The sequence below is a fragment of the Sinohyriopsis cumingii genome, chromosome 17, assembly GCF_028554795.1.
Source record: "Sinohyriopsis cumingii isolate HCF-2022 chromosome 17, ASM2855479v2, whole genome shotgun sequence".
NCBI lineage: Eukaryota > Metazoa > Mollusca > Bivalvia > Unionida > Unionidae > Sinohyriopsis > Sinohyriopsis cumingii.
The window spans coordinates 10,454,882-10,477,460 of NC_142977.1; the positions used below are offsets into that span (position 1 = coordinate 10,454,882).

General features: G+C 38.3%; 1 protein-coding gene across 2 annotated transcripts in view; it reads right to left on the reverse strand.

The window, feature by feature from the left end:
- LOC149777735 (cholesterol 7-desaturase nvd-like) overlaps positions 1–11,487 on the reverse strand; it is an 88,547-nt gene extending 77,060 nt beyond the window's left edge. Inside the window, exon 1 of one of the 2 annotated variants that reach the window (XM_089938780.1) lies at positions 10,906–11,487. In XM_089938780.1, the coding sequence (XP_089794906.1) occupies positions 10,906–11,368 (463 nt within the window). In that variant the 5' untranslated portion in view covers positions 11,369–11,487. Of the gene's footprint in view, positions 1–3,922; positions 5,024–10,905 lie in introns of those variants that run through there. The other variant, XM_089938781.1, reaches the window with a different exon arrangement.
- Between the last annotated feature and the right edge of the window lie 11,092 nt (positions 11,488–22,579).

The window sequence follows — 22,579 nt, forward strand, 5'->3', positions numbered from 1 at the left end:
TGGTGACATATTGCACGCTGACGTTTGTCTCGTTCAGACTGATGGTGAGCACGAACTGCTTGCAGGCATCACAGAAATGGTATCTCAGTCTCTGGAGGGCATCCCCGGTGTGGGTCACTATAGCCGCTTCATCCGCTAAGAGCATCTCCCTGATGAGCACCGACATCACTTTGGTCTTCAAGCGCAGTCGTGCCAGGTTGAACAGCCTCTCGTCGGACCTGGTCTGCAGATATACGCAAGCAGTGGACGAGTCGAAGGCGTAGGAAAGGAGCAGGTCGAAGAAGATCCCGAAAAGGTTCGGCGCCAGCACGCAGCCCTGCTTCACCCTGTTGTTGATGTGAAAGGAGTCTGAGGAGGATCCATCGTACAGAACTGACCCCTTCATATCGGCATGGAAAGGGATTATCATGTTGCGGAGGTTGTTTTTTTGTGAGAAGTTCATATAGGCCCTTCCTGCTGACCAGGTTGAAGACCTTAGTGAAGTCGATGAATATCATGTAGAGTGGCTGATCTGGCTCTCTGCTTTTCTCCTGGGGTTGTCGGATGGAGAAGATCATGTCTATTGCTGACCTGTCTGCCCTGAAGCCGCACTGAGATTCCGGGTACACACGGTCCGTCAGCAGCTGAAGCCTGTGGAGGAGGATGCGGGTATACACTTTGCCAACGATTGCATAATATTACGTAACCAAATAGGTGTAACACCTGCCTAACCGAAGGATGGGGAAAAAAAACCCAAACAGATCTAAAACCAGCCTAATTGAAGGATGGGAACATAACCAAACAGACGTAATACTAGCCTAACCGGCGGATGGGGAACATGACCAAACAGGCGTAACAATGGCCTAACTGACGGATGGGGAACAACACCAAACATATGTAATACCTGCCTAACCGACAGGTCGGGAACAATTGTTATTGTTGTTGTTGTTGTTGTAGTGTTTAACGCCATTTTTCAGCATAAGACTGGCTATAAATGGCGGCCAGTATAAATGTGGAGGGAGAACCCTGGAAAACCCCGGGATGAACCACAGACCCACGAGAAGAAACTGGCAAGCTTTCTCGCTCAAGTATCCACATTAGCCGAACCTGAGACTCGAACCAACGCAGACGGATGTGAGATGGCAGTGATCCGGAACAGTAAGCGCTTTAGACCACTTGGCCACTCGGGAACCCTTATGGGGAACAAAACCAAACATATCTAATACCTGCCTAACCGACTGATGGGGAACATACGCAAACAGGTGTCACATATGTTTAACTGAAGGAAGGAGAACATGGTGAAACAGGTGTAATACATGCCTAAAAAAAAGGATGGGGAAAGTTCTACGCAAGAAAAGAATTTTATGTGATGTGTTAGATCGTTTGTAAAGTCCAGGCATCCGATGATAATCATGCGCAAAATACGCTCCCAGCCAGTGGTTAAATGCTAGTTCAAGTTTTGCCATTTTTCTTCTTCAAACTTTACACACGGAAGAAGAGCTGTACGCTGATTATACCGTCTTATAGTATTTTTTTTTTTAAAAATTGTTTATCTTCAAGTCTGTGAAGTCATAGATACATTCATGTTTAAGCATTTGTCACTGATAAGCTATTATTAATTTAGTATTAACTTTGTATTAATTTAGTGTTAATTTTAAGAGCTAGTGGATACGCTTCGACAAAAAATTATTACTGATGAACGCGCCTGGGGGAAAAAGAAAGTCAAGTGAAACGAGTGCTAACTCACGAAGACAACAAGAAAGAGACAAAGCAGAATACACAAACAACCAAGGCTGTATTGTGTTAACAAACATAAGATTTTCACAAATAATAATAATAATAATAATAATAATAATAATAATCCTCTACTAAACTTTGTTGGAAGATTAATATGGACGATTAATATGCAAGACTCACGACAATCTTCTATCCGAGGGACATTGTTATGCTGATGATGTTGTTGTTGTTGTAGGGTTTAACGCCATTTTTCAGCACATGATAGGCTATACATGACGGCCAGTATTAATGGTGGAGGAACAACCCGGGAAATCCCAGGAAAGAACCACCGACCCTCGAGAAGCTACTGGCAAGCTTTCTCACATACCCACATTGGCCGAATCTGAGACTCGAACCCACGCAGACAGAGGTGAGATGGCAGTAATCCGTAACGGAGAGCGCTTTAGACCACGCGGCCAATCGGGGCCCCCTGCTGATGACGTAGGATTTAACGGTGCGTCAGTATAATATTGGCAATCTGGTGCCCATTATTAAAATAAAGTTCCAAAAGTGTAAACATTTATAATCGACAAAACAAACGAACAGATTACCTGTAAACTCGAGACATATAAAGTATTCCAAATTAACATACTTATGATAAAAGCTGAAAGGTAAAGATTTCAAATACTGTAAAAGATAAGATCAAAACTGTGCAATTTATAAACCGCATTTCCTCAGAAAGTCTTAGATTTTCCCGGGAGGTACATTATCATCAAGTTTTTTCGTCTAGTTCACATAAAAAAAATTCGGTCTCACCTAAACTTTTCAAAATACAAAATAGCTTAAAAGCTATGTTCATTTTCTGTGATGTTTAAATTTTCTTGTACGTGTTATCTATCTTTATTGACACACCAAACACACTTTTATCGTGATTTCATGACAAGTCACTACTTCATTTTAAAGTCAAGTTGTTCTCCTGATTGTCAAGGGGTAAAGGCAACTGATTGGCCAATGAGGTGGTCGAATGTTTTGATAGCTAAGCCTCGCCTCTTTATGTCCCTTTGAAAACTTCGCTCTTGAAAAGCAAATTAATACACGAAACAAGAAGTTATGTAAACACTGCCATTAAATTTGAACGCCAAAAACCGTCGGTGTTATTTCTCATCTATGCATGGAATGGCATAAAATAGATTTTTCTACAAGCTGTAATTTCGACATACTTATCATCGGCAGCTTATATTCAGTACTTCATGTTTACATTTATTTTGAAGGATTCATTTTCCCAAAGTTTACATGCTATTCTTCAACTTGCATTATGTTACACACACACACACACACACACACACACACACACAAATACATACACTCGAGGACGCGGTGGCTACGTAGACTCAGAGTATCGGGTACGATACCCGCCCCTGCCAGCCAGGACCACCTGCCTCCGCGTATTATGGGAAAAGGCATTTGGCTCCTATTTTCTAGGCATGATATTGCCAATAATGTGTTTAAAATGCCATTACAACCAATAACAACAACAACAGCAACAAAAAGCAACTATGCACTACACCTTTTCTATTTTCAAAACATAATTTAGTGATTGAGTTTAATGGAAGAGGAATGCGAATCCAGACGAAATAACCCATCACACATAATGAACACGCTTAGATTTTAGGCTCGGGAAATCAAACCAACACGCCTCCGCATTATTTACAACCAACACCAGGTCCAAATTTTTAACCAAGGACGAAGCAAGGGGCTAGTGTTTTTAAAATGTTGTATAAAGCAATTGTCTGCGACAACAACTGTTCGGTAAATTAAAAATAACAAACAAAGCAAAACAATATTTTCTATCTCGGGGAGAGAGAGAGAGAGAGAGAGAGAGAGAGAGAAAGAGAGAGAGAGAGAGAGAGAGAGAAAGAGATGCAACCGGGGCAATCTATCAAGAGGGGTCATAACTTTAAGAACAAAGTTAGTTTCCAATTGTTCTTCCTCAATCTGTACTATTTCTCATCTTATTTAGTGTTGAGAGAAAAAAATGTTTTCAAATTATAAAAAATACAAAAAAATATCCGGCCGGGAAAAATCTAAGGCATCTCAAAAAATAAAATGGTCGATGCCTAAAATATTTACACGGAACCGATCGGCATGTTTTAAAATAATAAGAGGCAATGATGTAAAGGAGAGAGAAGTAGAAAGAGGCAGACAGGGAAATGGATATACAATTTACCTAATACTGATATGTTCTTGCTCTCTCCTTTCTTAATCCTGAAGGATTCTGTTAAACCAAACCAGCCATTTGGGTACACTGGTGGAATTTCACCAACTAGCCTTCTTTTCCGCACCGAGTTTGCAATTTCTTTCATATCCCATTTTCCGTCTGCTTGATATCCGATATCTCCAAGCAGTCGAACTCGATCTAATGGATCGAATAACAGCTTTTTTCCAAAGAATCCAAGAATTCCAAACACACCCAGAAATATGTAAAAATGCAGTGATGTGACGTCCAAAATAGATATCACATAGTTCCAAAGTCTTGCATGAACCTTGGTTACTGCAGTAACCCAAATTTCTCCGACTTCGAACAGCGGAATCTGCAATAATTTGTCAGATATCGAAGCTGACACTGATGTTATAAATAATACAAATAAAATCGTTCTGAAAATATTCATCTTCACAGTTTTGCAGTTCGTAAAACAACAGCGTATTAAATGTAGCGCTCTGCGTCCGGTGCTGCGCTAGTCCAGCTACCCGTGTAATGCGGCTACCGTAGTTAAATATCTACCCCGGATTGATCGTGTGCCGACAAGCCCTACCGACCATATCTACACAGGCAAACCACTGTTGTCAAAACACGCTTTTCTATTATTTTTAGCACTAGTCCCTTTCACTTGTCCTAAGCAATACAACGTGGGCAGTTGTGCGAAGCTGACAAAAGTCTTTTAAATAGTACCACAACAGGTCAATAACGAGATCACGTGACATACGCAATAATCAAAACTATAGCCATGTAGCTATCGTTTGAGATTATAATCATACCTGAAGGACGCACGTGTGGTACTGCACATGTGCGCATAAGTATCCGTAGCTAGTTCAGTAACTGAAAAATTATCCCCAAAGTAAGTGGAATAGAAAACCCAGCTATAAGCAGGAAATATACCTTGTTATAGCCGTATCTGCGACAGTTCTAGAATACTAACTGCCGCAAATACACACTACCTTAGGACTAGACAATTGGTACTAGTAGACAGGTGTATCAAATACACAAGCGTCGTATATTGTGTCAACCTAGTGTTACATTAAATCTAGATTTTGTAACAATATACCAAATCATCTTACTCTGCCTGTCTGTGTATGTATTTTCATCTGTCTACACGTGTGGCTGTCTCACTGTCTACCTGCATTTCCGCCTGCAAGTATGCATGTAAATGTACCTGTTGCAGGCATCTGTATCTGTAGAGCAGGCATGCATGTCTGCATCGGTGTAATTTTATGCAGGTTCGTAATAACCTACCTCACGATAGCATAATGTTATAGTTCAGAAATTTTAGTTTAAACTTCAGGGAGTTTACAATGTTACCACATTCACCCGAAAGTTTTTTGCATGTATAGAAAAAATGACGCGCTTTTCAGGAATTTATAGGCACCCTTGAGTTCCAATGTTACAAAGTAGCAACTGGCTTTAAGTAGCACACGACCTTTGCTTTTCGAGTATATGGCATTGAACTTTGTCGTAAGAAACTGTCTTAACATTTCCCAAGCCAGGTGAAATATGAAAACAATGGTTTTGTTTGTGGGGTATTCATTACATGGCATTATACATGGCAAGCCAGTAGGTTATTATACCGGAGGAGGAAAAAGAATCTCCAACCCACGGGAAGCTACTGACACGCCTTCTTACATACCCTCGTTAGTCGAACCGAGACTCAAACTCTTGTGAACAGTCGTGAGATGGTGTGAGTGATCAGAAAACCGACCTCCCGTGGGTCCCTTAGACCACTCGGATAGCCATGGGCAACTTAAATATGAGGACAAAGTATGTTTACATTAATTAGTTTGCAATAGCCGACAAGCATAACAATGCAAAACGGATACTTTTCAGGTATATGGGTTAAGTGTATAGTACAGCTGGGTACCTCAAACAATTTTGTACCGCGGTATTTCCGAACATGACACGATAAATACCACGGTTTAAAGCAATTATATTAGCGATCAACAATTTAATTTTCAGAGTCAGGGACATGGGGGAAAAAGCTGGCTGTCAAATAGCCGAAACAAATAGCTTGCCCTCGTGAATAGCAAAATAACACCATATTGTATCCGTTACATTATTTAAAAAAAATACAATTAATTATTTTGAGATAAAAGAAAATATATCGGCTCGAGAAAGAAAAAAAAAAAACGAAAATAAAAGAAGCTCAGTCTCCAAGTCCCCCGAAAACTGAACGGTTAGTACCTTATATCATACTAATTTGATATGTTTATGTTTTTATGTCTGTGTGTGTGTGTGTGGGTGGGTGGGTGTGTTTCTGGGGGGGGGGGGGAGTGTGCATACGCTGTCATCTAAAAACTGTCGATTGAAATGGTCAAGCTTCCACTATAGCCGACATCCTGTAATAGATATAATTATAGCAATGAATTTGATATACGCATGTCAATCATATTATAAGCTGTCATCTAAATACACTATACTTAAAGTGGGTTGATTAAGCTAACACTACAGCCGACAGCCATTAAAAACACTGACACGACAGGGATTGTTGATTAAAAAAATGAGAAAAGTTGACAAAACTGCAGTTTACTTGCAACAATATTGATATAACCGGCAATGGAACTTTAAGTGGGGTGCTAACATCGGGTTAACAGAATTATCATGGAGGCCAGTTAAGAAAAAGAACATGTTTGGTGGCCTAGAGAAATTACATCCAAGACTAGCATTTCAGTGTTTCACATAGTCCCTTGGCTGTATTGATAATAAAAATATCAGTACGTAAAGAGTCATACGGCAGTGGAGGGAAACTACTACTGAATTAATGTCGTGAAGACTAACGATGTCTTGAAACCCCCCCCCACACACACACACACACGTGCGCGCACACACACACACACACTGTACAGCATTACACCTATTTACCTCTTATTTTATGTGTCACCAATATTTCTGTTGCGCCACCGAAACTTACAAAAATCCCACACCAGGTCTTAACTTATTTACAAATATTATACAAGCATCTTTACAATTGTAGCTGATATGAAAATATACTGTGGTTTTATTTTGACTTTGCCTGCTAGTAAAGTTTGCGACTAAAGGAAATGCAGCTTGCAGAACTCTAAAAATGAATCAAAGTTCGGCCCCCATTGATGATCTTCAACGATACTGCTCAGTATTTCAAACGCAAGGATACAAAACTTAATGATAAAATTAGCGATTATAGTTATAACCTGTTACAGGAACGTGGCCCTTAAGCGGTCGATGTCGATCTTCACGTATGAAAGTGGAGATCTGATTTTAGTGAGATTAATCTTTACAGGGAAGTGCTTTAGGCCACTCAGTCACCCCGGGCCCTTAAGACCACCTGGCACGCCGGAGCCCCTGATTCAGAATAAAGCAAATAATATTTTCTAAAAGTTTAATGGGTATTTCTTCCATTTGACATATTTCAATGAGTACACCGAGGCTACCTCAAGTTATTAGCATTAGCTGCTGTATTGCCAAAAATAAATTACGTTCCCGCTTGGCGGACCCTCTCTGTTTCTCATTGCTGATCTTTGCACGCACACCCATGGTAAAAAATAGAATATTAAAAAAAATCGAAACTTATTTGTGCATCAAACTGACCCAGTTTAGCTCAGTACTTTGAAGCACTTTGCTACACTAGTTTACACTTAGTGGTGCAACGATGTGTGTGCGATTTGGATTTCTGACGTAGCTTTTAACAATTTTTCAGTCATATTGACTGGCATGATGTCCACACAGTCACATTATCCTGACACCAGGCGGACTAGTCCTAACACAAACCTGTTAATGATGAGCTCCAAGCGAGGAAGCTATTAGTACCATTTTTGTAAGTCTTTGGTATGACTCGGCCGGGGATCGAACCCATGGCCTCCCGCATCCGAGGCGGCCACTCTAACCACTAGGCCACCGGAGCGGTGCAACGATATACCGGTATTTTCCGGTCTGCTGTTCTGGCAATACATTCCGCACTATAATTTTCTGTACTGCGATTTCTTCACAGTGTTGCTTTCATTTTACAAATATATGTATCCCTCACATTTTTTTTCTTCTTCAGTTTAATTAAAGAACCATATTTTACTTTTTCTTGTCGATATAAGCTTACCACAACAATGCGAGAGAATGTAAAACGCAGTGAACAGTACCATTATTCGGTATTCGGGCAAAGTTTAATAGGGGAGGGGGCATGTCAATACCAGGGGATATTTTTTCCAGTTACATTTTTTTTTTATAACCATCACTTTGCCTCAGATGTTTATGACCTCTTCCAAATGACACTAAATGAACAGTAATCAATCCACACTTTAAAAAGTGAAACATTAGCTTGACTTGCTAAGAAACGAATCCCCAATAATGTTCGATGAGGATCTGAAAGAGTGGAAAGCTCAGCATTACAAGATTCCACTCCTGGCACAAGTAGCCTGGAAAAGGCCATGCATTCCTGCAACTTCCGTGCCGTCGGAGAGAGTCTTTATTACAGCAAGAGACATTATTACTGCAAAGACGGCTGCTTTGATTTCAGACATTGTCGATAACTTAATTTTCCGCAAGAATACTCGGTGACTTTTTTAACGTCTTGCTAACAAAAATAATAAGATAGTTCAGATGTGTTGAGACATTTGAAACAATGCTTCTGTTAAGTTTAAATTAAAACAAAGACAAACTGGAAATGGCAGTGAGATTCGTATTTGCTGATAATTTGACTGCCTTCAGGTGTTTGTAGACTTGTTTCATTTGTATGTTGGTGTATATGTTCAACTGACTACCATCTGAAGTCTTACAAGGAAACAGCAAGTGGACATGTATTTTTCAAGAAGTAAATGTGATTTGTTTTTGTTTTAATTAAGTGTTACTGTATCGAGATACGTGTTGCAATATGTGTTTGTTATATAGCAATATATCGCAATATGGTTTTGGACGCATCGTTGCACTAATTTAATATTAATTGCACTAGCCTTACAACAACTCCATTACTAGACGTCCCTAACTTGCACGGTATAGGTGAGTTACATAATCAAACAGGTGTAACACCAGCCTAACCGTTGGATGGGGAACAAAACCAAACAGATCTAATACCAGCCTGATATAGCAATATATCGCAATATGGTTTTGGGCGTATCGTTGCAATAATTTAATATTAATTGCACTAGCCTTACAACAACCCCATTACTAGATGTCCCTAACACGCACGGTATCGGTGAGTTACATAATCAAACAGGTGTAACACCAGCCTAACCGTTGGATGGGGAACAAAATCAAACAGATCTAATACCAGCGTAACTGAAGGATGGGGAGCATAGCCGAACAGACGTAATACCAGTCTAACCGGCGGATGGGGAATATAACCAAACAGTTGTAACAACTGCCTAAGCGACGGATGGGGAACAAATGTTGTCGTTGCTGTTGTTGTAGGGTTTAACGCCATTTTTCAGCATAAGATAGATTGTACATGGCGGCCAGTATAACTGGTGAAAGAAGAACCCTGGAGAAAACACGGGATGAACCACCGACTACGGGAAGCTACTAGCAAGCTTTCTCACAGTGAGCGCTTTAGACCACTAGGCCACTCATGCTTCGGACATGCTCCATACACACAACATCATGTTCCACCCAGTCATATTATCCTGACACCAGGCCGACCAATCCTAACACTAACCTCTTAATGCTGAGAGCCTAGCGAGGCACCTGTTAGTATCATTTTTTAAAAAGTCTGGTTATGACTCAGCCGGGGTTCGAACCCGCGACCTCCCGCATCTGAAGCGGACGCTATAACCACTAGGTCACCGGAGCGGAGACAGTTCTACACAAGACAAGAATTTAACGGTGCGTCAGTATAATATTGGCAATCTGGTGTCGATTAAAATAAAGTTCAAAAATGTAAACATATATAATCGACAAAACAAACGAAAAGGTTACCTGTAAACTCGAGACATATAAAGTATTCCAAATTAACATACTTATGATAACAGCTGAAAGCTAAAGATTTCAAATACTGTAAAAGATAAGATCAAAACGGTACAATTTATAAACCGCATTTCCTCAGAAAGTCTTAGATTTTCCCGGGAGGTACATTATCATCAAGTTTCTTCATCTAGTTCACACACAAAAAGTTCGGTCTCACCTAAACTTCTCAAAATACAAAAAAGCTTAAAAGCTATGTTCATTTTCTGTGATGTTTAAAATTTCTTGTACGTGTTATCTATCTTTACTGACAAACCAAACACATTTTTATCGTGATTTCATGACAAGGCACTACTTCATTTTAAAGTCAAGTTGTTCTCCTGATTGTCAAGGGGAAAAGGCAACTGATTGGCCAATGAGGTGGTCGAATGTTTTGATAGCTAAGCATCGCCTCTTTATGTCCCTTTGAAAAATTCGCTCTAGAAAAGCAAATTAATACACGAAGCAAGAAATTATGTAAACACTGCCATTAAATTTTTGAACATCAATAACCGTCGGTGTTATTTCTCATCTATGCATGGAATGGCATACAAAAGAATTTTCTACAAGTTGGACATATTTTTCATCGGCAATTTATTTTCAGGCAATTTATTTTCAGTATATCATGTTTACATTAATTTGGAATGGTTTATCTTCCCAACGTTTACGTGCTATTCTTCAACGTTGCATTATGTTACACACACACACACACACACACACACAGAGATGCAACTGGGGGCAATCTATCGAGAAGGGGTCGTAACTTTTTTAAAAAGTTTGTTCCCATAATATGTTCTCCCTCGATCTGTACTATTTCCCATCTTATTTATTGTTGAGACAAAAAAAGATTTCAATTTATAAATAATAAAAGAAAATATCCGGCCGGAAAAAATCTCAATCATCTCAAAAGGTAAAATGATCATGCCTAAAATTATTTACAAGAAAACGATCGGCATATTTTAAAACAAGGAGAGGAAACGATATCAACGCCAGAAAAAGAGAAAAGAGGCAGACAGAGAAATGGATATACAATTTACCTAATACCGATATGCTCTTGCTCTCTCCTTTCTTAATCCTGAAGGATTCTGTTAAACCAAACCAGCCATTTGGGTACACTGGTGGAATTTCACCAACTAGCCTTCTTTTCCGCACCGAGTTTGCAATTTCTTTCATATCCCATTTTCCGTCTGCTTGATATCCGATATCTCCAAGCAGTCGAACTCGATCTAATGGGTCGAATAACAGCTTTTTTCCAAAGAATCCAAGAATTCCAAACACACCCAGAAATATGTAAAAATACAATGATGTCACGTCCAAAAGAGATATCACATAGTTCCAAAGTCTTGCATGAACCTTGGTTACTGCAGTAACCCAAATTTCTCCGACTTCGAACAGCGGAATCTGCAATAGTTTGTCAGATATCGAAGCTGACACTGCGACTATGAATAATACAAATAAAATCGTTCTGAAAATATTCATCTTCACAGTTTTTTGGTTCATACAACAACAGGGTATTAAATGTAGCGCTCTGCGTCCGGTGCTGTGCTAGTCAAGCTACCCGTCTAATGCGGCTACCGTAGTTAAATATCTACGTCAGATCGATCGTGTGCCGACAAGCCCTACAGACCATATCTACACAGACAAACCACTGTTGTCAAAACACGCTTTTCTATAATTTTTAGCGCTAAGTCCTTTCACTTGTCATAAGTAATACAAAGTGGGCAGTTGTGCGAACCTGACAAAAGTCTTTTAAATAGTACCGCAAACAGGTAAATAAAGAGATCACGTGACATACACAATAGTCAAAACTATAGCCATATAGATTTCTTTTAAGATTATAATTATACCTGAAGGGCGCACGTGTAGTACTGCACATCTGCGTATAAGTATCCGTAGCTAGTGCAGTAACCGAAAAGGTATCCCAAAAGTAAGTGGAATAGAAAACCCAGCTATAAGCAGGAAATATACCTTGTTTTAGCAGTATTTGTGACAGTTCTAGAATACTAACTGCCGCAAATACACACTACCATAGGACTGAACTATTGATACTAGTAGAGTATCAAATACACAAGCTTAGTATATTGTGCCAACCAAGTGTTACATTAGATCTAGATTTTGTAACCCAACCAAAAGTCAGCTTACTCTGCCTGTCTGCCTGTATATGTATTTTCATCTGTCTACACGTGTGTCTGTCTCACTGTCTACCTGCATTTCCGCCAGCAAGTATGCATGTAGATGTGCCTGTTGCAGGCATGTATGTATCCCTGTGTGCATATCTGTAGATTCGTCTGCCTATAGGGCCGAGTAGGCATACATGTCTGCATCGATGTAAGATTTTGCAAGTTCGTAATAACCCACCTCACGATAGTTTAATGTTATAATTTAGAAATTTTAATTTTAACTTAACGAAATTTACAATGTTATCTGCATCCAATCAAACCGCTCCAGTGGCCTAGTGGTTAGAGCGTCCGCCTCGGATGCGAGATGTCATGGGTTTGATCCAAGGCCGAGTTATACCAAAGACTTACAAAAATAGTACTAACAGCTGCTTCGCTTGGCGCTTAGCATTAAGAGGCTAATGTTAGGACTGGTCGGCCTGGTGTCAGGATAATGCGACTAGGTGGGACATCATGCTACATGTCTGCGCCATGATGCCCCAGTGCTAGACATCACTATAAACTGTTAAGCTGCAGACATCGTAGCGATATAACTGAAAAACTGTTTTAGCTACGTTAAAAATCCAAATCGCACACACACACACACACATCCACTCAAAATATACTTTTTGCATGTTTAGAAATATTGACGCGCTTTTCAGGAAATTTATAGGCACACTTGAGTTCCAACATTAAAAAGTAGCAAGTGGTTTAAAGCAGCACACGACCTTTGCTTTTCGAGTATATGGCATAAAACTGTGCCGCAAGAAACTGTCTTAACATTTCCCAAGCCAGGAAAATATGAAAACAATGGTTTTGTTTGTGGGGTATAACCAGGTATTCATTACTACATGGCAAGCTAGTAGGTCTTTATACCGGAGGAGGAAGAAGAATCTCCGACCCGCGGGAAGCTACTGACACGCCTTCTTACATACCCTCGTTAGTCGAACCGAGACTCAAACTCTTGTGAACATCGTGAGATGGTGTGAGTGATCAGAAAACCGACCTCCCGGGGGTCCTTTAGACCACTCGGATAGCCATGGGCAACTTAAATATGAGGACAAAGTATGTTTACATTAATTAGTTTGCAATAGTCGACAAGCATAACAATGCAAACGGATACTTTTCAGCTATATGGATTAAGTGTGTAGCTGGGTACCACAAAAAATTTTGCACCGCGGTATTTCCGAACATGTCTCGATTCATACCACGGTTTACAGCAATTATATTAACGATCCACAATTTAATTTTCAGAGTAAGGGACCTGGAGAAAAAAGATGGCTCTCAGATAGCTGAAAAAAATAGCTTGCACTCGTGTATAGCAAAATAACATCATATTGTATCCCTTACATTATTTGTTAAAAACATACAATAAATTATTTTGAGATAAAATAAAATAAAATAAAATATATCGGCTCTAAAAAAAAACTGAAAAAAAACCCTCAGTCTCAAAGCACCGTAAAGAAGTCCAATTAGCTATGTGTATGTTTTTTGGTGGGTTTTTGGGGTTGGGGGAGGCGTACATAAGCTGTCATCTAAAACCTGTCAATTCAGATGAATAAGCGTACACTATAGCCACACCCCGTAATAAAATTATAAAATTAGAGGGCTGGTTGATCAAAATGGGATCGAATGACACTGAAGTCTAAAATGTACTGTCTTTATTACTACTGATCTATTCAAAGGGAGAGTTTGAGTGGAATGTTAACACCCGGTTAAAAAATGCATCAGAGAGGGTAAGTAACACACGGACTCAAAAAAACCAAAAAACATTTAATGGACAAGAGAAATGACCTAATTTTCCAACAGACAGCAACTACTCGAACGAAGAGCTGTGCAGGATAATAAAGGAATGCATGGATGAAAACAGTGACATACGCTAACAAATGACTAATTGAAAAAATACAGTTTTCATCTCCTTGTATCAATCCAAAATTTGTCCCTAAAATTGGATTCGACCCGACTCTCTTATACAACATCCTGTTCGACCACGTGACACGTGCCATATATATGAATCAAGGCGAAATCAAGTTGTGACGAATACAACTATTTTGGAAAAACATGAAAAGAAAATATTTAAAATAGCATGAAATAACAAGCTTACTAGGGAATATGCTTAACCATACAAAAATTTAAAAAAATATAAAAGGAGAAACCCCTGGTGGACCGGTAGACCGGTACCTGTAGGGTAAGGTATCCTGTTACATGTATGTGCTACTAGGTCGTATCGACGCTGAAATATAACAAAATATATCTCGCAGTTTTGCGAATCTACCCTAATACTTGATTGATGCACATCTTCAGAACAACCACATATACAATGAAACATCCATTGGTGGGAGAAATCTCTCATTTATTTAGGTATGCACACATGTAGCAGTAGTAGTAGTAGTCGTATATCCGCACAATTCAGTTCTAATTCATTAGTTAATTATCATGCTCATGTACATGCCTTAATAACACATGATACAAATATTGTGTGGTTGCCGAGTGCTGTACTTGCAACATTAAACAGAAAGTCCAAAGTGGTACTCAAATAAACACGGAATGAAGAAGATGGCCAAATATACACACAATCTATTTTTTTGACCGCTCCGGTGGTCTTGCGGTTAGAGCGTCCGCTTTGAATGCGGTAGGTCGCGGGTTCGAACCACCGGCGAGTCATACCAAAGACTTGTAAAAATGGCGCTCAGCATGAAGAGGTTAGTGTTAGGACTGGTCGGCCTGGTGTCAGGATAATGTGACTGGGTGGGACATGATGCTACATGTCTGCAGCATAATGCACCAGTGCTAGACATCACTAAAAACTGCCACGCTGCAGACATTGTAGCGATATGACTGAAAATGATTAAAGCTACGTTAAAAATCCAAATCACACTCACATACACACACACAAATACACCTTTTTTTAATTAAAAAATAATTATTTTTTTAAAAGTATCTCTTATTTTAAACCAGTAGTAAAATATGCAGCATTTGGATATCAATGGAGATCATAATGTTAAAAAGGACCAAACATGAGCACAAGTATGTCACTGTGAGGTCAAGGAGAAAGATTATATTTAAAATTTCATAGGAATAACATTAATGTGACTCATCGGGATCATTGGGAAATGAACATTATGACCTCATAGTGCCTTGTTTGCACTTGAAGGGGATGAAGGGAATATAAATTCAAAGTAATAAGATAATACGAAACAATTAACCATTTTAAACACTAACAAACCATATATACTTACAAATAATCAATCCTACTAACCAACACCTAGATTTACAAAAAGGGTAGGATGCACAAGAATGGGGATGAAATGGAAGTTAAAACCTTATAAGGAAAACTAGCAGCCCCTGACACCAATATAATCCCTATAACCCTAGTTGTGAAGTGAAAGAAGAGAAAAGGGTATTAATATACAAACACTATGCACACAAACATACTTATATACTATCACGTGCTCACACACACACACACACACACACACACACACACACACACACACACACACGGGTAAGAGTACTCGCACATGCTTCTGGTGTTAAGTGTTAGTTGTGAAAGACAAAGATAAAACACATACTGGCAGTTTTTGAGTAGTATCTCTTTTCTAAGAGAATTAAATGGCACTTAAAAGTGACGTTGGGGATGTTAACCAAAGATGGCTAACACATACGACACCGCTTCACTAATCTCCCACTTTTCCGCATTGCCAATACCAAGACCAATATTCTCTTCAGACACCCATGTGTTTCAGTGTACACTCTTCAGACACCCATGTGTTTCAGTGTACACTCTTCAGATACCCGCGTGCTTGACTGTTCACACATCTCTTCCAGATAGCTGTATCTATGCTATTGGTGATGGCCCATGATGGTTTCATATACACGAGGTAGTCGGGATTGAAGAGTACACTGGGAAAAGGAAATGTGCGATGACTTCCTGTTCGTTCACATCTTAATGTTTTTTTTGTCTTGAGAAAAGGTGGCTCAGTTGGACAAACACCTGTATATATAGTCTAGGGGCAGATCGAAACTAATTCCGGGGTTTCGCTAATCAGAATGCGTTTGGAAAATTCAGTCTGGGTATGTTTTCTGTCTATCAGTCAGAATATAGCAGAAGTGTAACGTAACTTTGATTTATGTACGCATGAGCGTTTCTACGATTCACCAGTGTGGAACAATGCAAGTACATTATAACATGGCTGAAATGAACATGTGTTTGGGTACATCTGCAGTGGACTCTTCTTATACTCGGAGTGATAGTTCATCTGCTGCTGTAGCAAATATTATTTTAGGTAAGAATGAACTTGAATCTGGGTTCGGATTTGTGCGATTTCGTATCTTCGCATAAATTGTTACCGAAACCACACATCTCCTTCTTTCCCAGAATTGCCACAAAAGGAAGAATTATATACTTTTATACGACGTTTAAAAGATCTGCAAGTTGTTTAAAAATCATAAAAATCATCGAGCGGAAAAGAAAAAGAAACAAGAGGAGAAGAATACTTTTAACAGAGAACATAATGAATGAAGTGAAAACAAAATTGTTAGTTTGCTGTAAGACATTTTTGACGGAGCTAAAACACCTCAGAGAAATGAATAATTTAAGAGAACGAGAACAACACTTCCACCTAAACCCTCCACTAGCAAGACAACATCAGCAGCGGTAACCACAACCACAGTAAAAGTAGTATATGAACTTAAGACAGGTGTAGTTGATGTTGAACAATTCATAATTTTAATTTTGTTTCAAAAATAAAAAGGTCCAGTTCATTGCCACCCAGTTAAATTCCCAGAAACGAGACACAGCTCAAACGAATCATTCCATGATAAACTGGGTGTCTCCGTTTTATCTTTTTGGTACAATACAAAAACCAAATCAAGCATAGATATGTTTACGTTTTTGGAATATGCTTTTGAATAAAAATAACGATGAAAGTTCAAAGCACATCATAAAGTCAATTTAATTTTGGTCATTTTATTTTGTATTTCTTTACTGCATTAGGTTCTTCTGCTCCAGTTTCTTGTTTTCTTGTCTTACTTTTATGAATGTCTTCACTTGAATGGATTATTTCTCTTTCTTCTTCTGCTTCAGTTTCTTGTTTTCTTGTCTTGCTTTTATGAATGTCTTCACTTGAATGGTTTATTTCTCTTTCTTATTCTTCTATTTCTTCTTTTTCTTCTTCTCGTTTTTGAATGTTCTGTATTTGCTTTTTTTCGTGCAATAGTCTGAAAACTAATATATTTTCCATGGCAATGATAGGCGGTTCCTTTTTTGATATTATGTCGCCCATTATCTTATCGCCCGACAGGCGTATTAGGTATCTTTACTTGTTACCTAGAGATAAGTAGAAATGTGTCTTGTTAGATGTTCGTTTTCGAATAGCTCTCTGCAAATCGTTGATTTGAAGTAGGATCTTTTGTGACACTTTCATATTCACAGATTGAAATTCAACGCGATCATTCTGTTCGGTTGATGAGCTCTTTATATAGTAACAAGGAGGTAAGCTTATTACAATCAAACTTGAATCATCATGCATCTTTCGAACAGGAAAGCAGAAGCCAAGCGATGTAATGTGTCGCCCAACACTCTTCAAGAATTGCTGGTAATAGTTAACCCTAGCGGTTTTAAAAAGAACACGAATGGTCCCTATCCAATACGATCCACATCACAAAATCTAGATTGTCAAAACTGGATGAAAATAAAATTCGTTCCCTGATTGTTTTCGCAGTTAAGCTACCAACAAAGTGACTTCCATCAAATTTAGAACGGTTGCTTACACTTTCAGGGTCAAATTTATGGTGTTTAAAGATCAAGTTACGGCAGACAAAGCATTCGTTACTATCTTAATAGTGTCTACGTTAGACGGATTGAAACCATAGTGCAAAGATGAAGATCAAGATCGCACGAGACTGTCCATCACTCGTGGGGGTCCCGAGTGGCCGAGTGGTCTAAAGCGCTCTCCGTTACGGATCACAGCCATCTCACCTCTGTCTGCGTGGGTTCGAGTTTCGGTTTCAGCCTATGTGGGTATCCGAGAAAGCTTCCAGTAGCTACTCGTGGGCCGGTGGTTCTTTCCGGGGTTTTCCCCAGTTCTTCCTCCACCATTAATACTGGCGGCCATGTATAGCCTATCGTGTGCTGAAAAATGGCGTTAAACCCCACAACAACAAAAATCCATCAGTCATGTCATTCTGAAATCTCCTGTTTCTGACCGTGTTATTTATATTTAACTTGTATTGTTGATTGGCTTTTCTTTATTACAGTATGTTATGTACATATGCACTTTGTCCAAAACCAAATTAATAGTGTACCAGACCAGTGACATTTACTTTGTAAACAACATACTACATACTTAATATTTCTCTGTGAGAATGGATTAAATATTCATATAATTATTAATAGTAAACATGTTTACTTCAATTTGAGTCAAAGATACAGTCTTGATTCTGACCTTATGAACTTCCAGAATGTAATTTAGCTGAGTATTTTCAGAAAAAGGTAACGGCGACCTAGGTTAAACAGAGGGGACTGTAATCATGTTTACATTGGGATAATTCATTCTTGCCTTAACATTTGAAGCATAATCAGTCCTATTATTGTGTTCAGTTTTTAATTTGGTTGTGGAGAAAATTCACCCAACGTCCAAAAACCGAATACGTGGTGGATCCAATTCAGTACCTTTAGCTCATTGACAATAAAGGCAAACCTAGTAAACACAGGGTACTCATACATGAAGACCTTAACGAATTACGAAGAGGTCAGAGAAATGTGATCTTTTCGAAGAGTTTGGCAACGTTATCATTGCTCTTAACGTGACAACCAATGCTCGCTTTCATTTCGTCCTGGAAGTATGACGAGACCGCGTCCTTTACGTTATCACCAAAAGTTGCTCGTATATCGATTTTCCTGTGTGCTATCACCCTCGAATCGAGGACGAACGTTTAAGAGCATGTGCATACGAACACCCCTAAGGCACTATTATGAGTTTTGCTAGAACCAACAAGAGAAAAAACAACTTTATACCGAATGCAAAATGTAAGCACTCACCTTTACATGTTGTTCCAGTGAAATGGTGAATTTGGATATGTTGAAAGAAGCTTTAAAGTTCCAATGCCGCCGTTTATAATAGATTTCACTATTCTTCCAATCTAACTACAGTTTGGAAAGAAGAAATTATATGTTAAAAAAGCTACCTGACATAACCCATTCTTTGAAATAGTCAAGATGTTAGGTTTAAATGACGTTCAGATATTCTGTTTAGAATTAATAGGCGACACCACTTAATTCAGTCAACGAAATCACTCGTAATTTGATTATTGTTTGGGAGTGCTCCAAAAGTAGTGTTGTGATACATCCAACAAACTCAGTCTAGTAACAAACATTTTGCAATTGGCCTACAAACTGATTCTAAAAGGAATAGAGAAAGGCAAGCCGCCTTTTAAAGTGAATCTGAAACGAAAAGGTACGGAAGCCCATTAGTGCCAAATCATGTCTGTATAAAAAAATATATTGCGAATAAACGCAATACTTATTGCGAATATTCGCAATAGATTGCGAATAAACGCAATACTTATTGCGAATATTCGCAATAGATTGCGAATAAACGCAATACTATTGCGAATAAACACAATACTTATTGCGAATATTCGCAATAGATTGCGAATAAACGCAATACTATTACGAATAAATGCAATAATTATTCGCAATAACTTTTGCGATATAAGTACGTTTTTGTGTGATATAAGTACGTTTTTATGTGATATAAGTACGTTTTTATGTGATATAAGTACGTTTTTATGTGATATAAGTACGTTTTTATGTATAGTGTGCATGTTATTACTCTTAGTCTCTCATTAAACTTCACAGCTAGGGTTTTAGTGATTAGGGCGTATTAATTGTGTTCATAAGGGGATGATGGGAAGTTACAGAAGCAACTTTAGTTTTTCTTTGTAAGGGGTTTAAACTCTATTTCATATCCTTTCTTGTACAGCCTACTATTTGTGTGAGTTGGTGTAGGTGTTGGTACGTTGGTGTGATTATTGGTAATTAAATCTTGTGTGTTGGCGAATAAAATTATGTATATGTTTCGCATTGTTTTGTTTTTTTCCTTTACCCATGTTCCCATCACCCCAATATAAACAGATGCCATTGTGAGTTACTTATGTTCAGTCCTCTTTGACGCCAGAACGTCACATTAATGTTAATCCTGTTCGCTAGAAACATTTTTTTATGCTTTTATGTCAATGCATGATATATGAACGAAAATGTACTCTTGTTTAGTTTACCGCTTACCGGACGGTTGTTTCTTTTAGCCTTTAACTATTTCACAATTCTGAATTGGGTTCACCCATTGCTCGACGAGAAGTGCCCGCAGTGAGAACCCTGATTAATTTAAGCCATCTCGTCGCGAATTTGACCCTAACTATGATACGTATAGAAAAGTCTAACTATTATCACAACATAACGACTTTTATCAGAAAGCTATCCACTCTACAGGATCGGTCTTCAGCTGTAGAGGTATGTGAAATTTAAAAATTCATTCTATCATTGCTATCAGTTTTATGTGATAGAATTGTTAAATATATATGACGTGCAAGAATCTCTTCTAACTTTTACAGATAGTTAGACATATTTATAACACCGTGCCATCAGATAAACTGTAGTCTGTTTCCAATTGTCAATTTTTATAATTGAACAAAACTGAATTCATTTATATGATTAAAGAATGAGTAATGTTATAGTTCTAATAAAAAACAGATTATTGTTGTCAGACAGATTCTTGTATAATAATAACCTCTGTATAGTAGTTCACATGAAATCATTTACGTGCGCGCATGCGTAACGTTCATTATTGCATTAGTAGGCACTAAACAGTGTCTCTTGTACTACACAGCTTAGTCATCATATCGTTAGCTTGTTATTTGGATGTTAGTGTCGTTAAACTGTGGGGTTTCGTGTAGCTGCTGATGTCGATAGTAACGCTGGCTTTGAGGGCGGTAGTGGTCTACTCGCAGTGAAGGACCAAAGCTTCGGGACCAACGGATCTGCAGGGAATGAAGAGGGATCATTCTGCAGGCTGGGAGGAGCCGATCATGCATGGTGACTCCTGATCAATTCGACGAGAGGGGGCCCGGGCCGAACAACACTTTTCAATTTTATAAAAGAACAAGAACTATGAGAGGCCCGGGTGTTTCTTACCCCAGGGCCCGTAATCGCTTTCTACGACCCTGAGCTGATCTACGTTGTGATCGTCAAATGGACACAATGACATACAGATAATCGATTTTTTTCATCAATATGCGATATCACTATTTCAGTATTGCTAAACAAGTGAAAATCAAAACTGTATATGCTACATATTGATGAACCATTATTCATATTTTTGTACAAAGTTTTTAATTTGCTATTCCAAGTGACAGAATGATACCTTGCAGATAGTTGTATGCATATCCCATACTCTTGGTGATAGATGAAAAAATGTTTATATTTGCTTAAATTCGAACCATTGATCATCCGTGGTGATAGATCCATATATGTCAATCATACTTTTGTTTATAAGTTTCATACCTTGAACGCAAACATGACCTGTATGACTTTTACTACAAATAAGTTTTCGTCTACGGGACAATTGATACTTGAAAATACAAAGCAAACACTTAGCAAAAACAATTCATTAAGCGGAACAAGCATGTACAAATTCGCATATTTTCCAAAAATTCTAAACTTGAAGCCAATCCTTGATTTTCTCTACTAACATTATATTTAGTACTAATACAGTTTTTAGAGCTTCTCAACGCCAGATAAATCTATTACCATATCATGTCGAGATTGGAACGGTTTTCACTTCTCGATTACATCTAGATTTTCGTTCTTTTCATAAACAATAATGTTGCAGATTAGCCACTTACAAGCAATAAAGTAGTTATTCAAATGGCACTGATGATGAAAATATTTCACATTTCCTGTTTTTGATATTTAGTTTTATATTTGACATTTTGTTTTTGGTAAGAAGGTCAGTGTGGAAATAGATAAATAGATGTGAAAGCCATTATGACAGTACTGTGTTCAATTTTGTAATTAATTCATTGAAATACCTTTTATCAATACAAGGAGAATAGCCTGCAAGTAGTATGTCTATGACAAATATGGACTGCTACAAATATTATCTATATGACAGTATGAACTGCTACAAATACTATATATATGACAGTATTGACTGCGACAAATAGTATCTATATGACAGTATGAACTGCTACAAATAGTATCTATATGACAGCATGAACTACTACAAATAGTATGTATATGACAGTATGAGCTGCTACAAATAGTATCTATATGACAGTATGGACTGCTACAAATAGTATCTATATGACATTATGAACTGCTACAAATAGTATGTACATGACAGTATGAACTGCTACAAATAGTATGTATATGACAGTAAGAACTGCTACAAATAGTATGCATATGACAGTAAGGACTGCTACAAATAGTATTTATATGACAGCATGAACTGCTACAAATAGTATGTATATGACAAGTATGGACTGCTACAAGTAG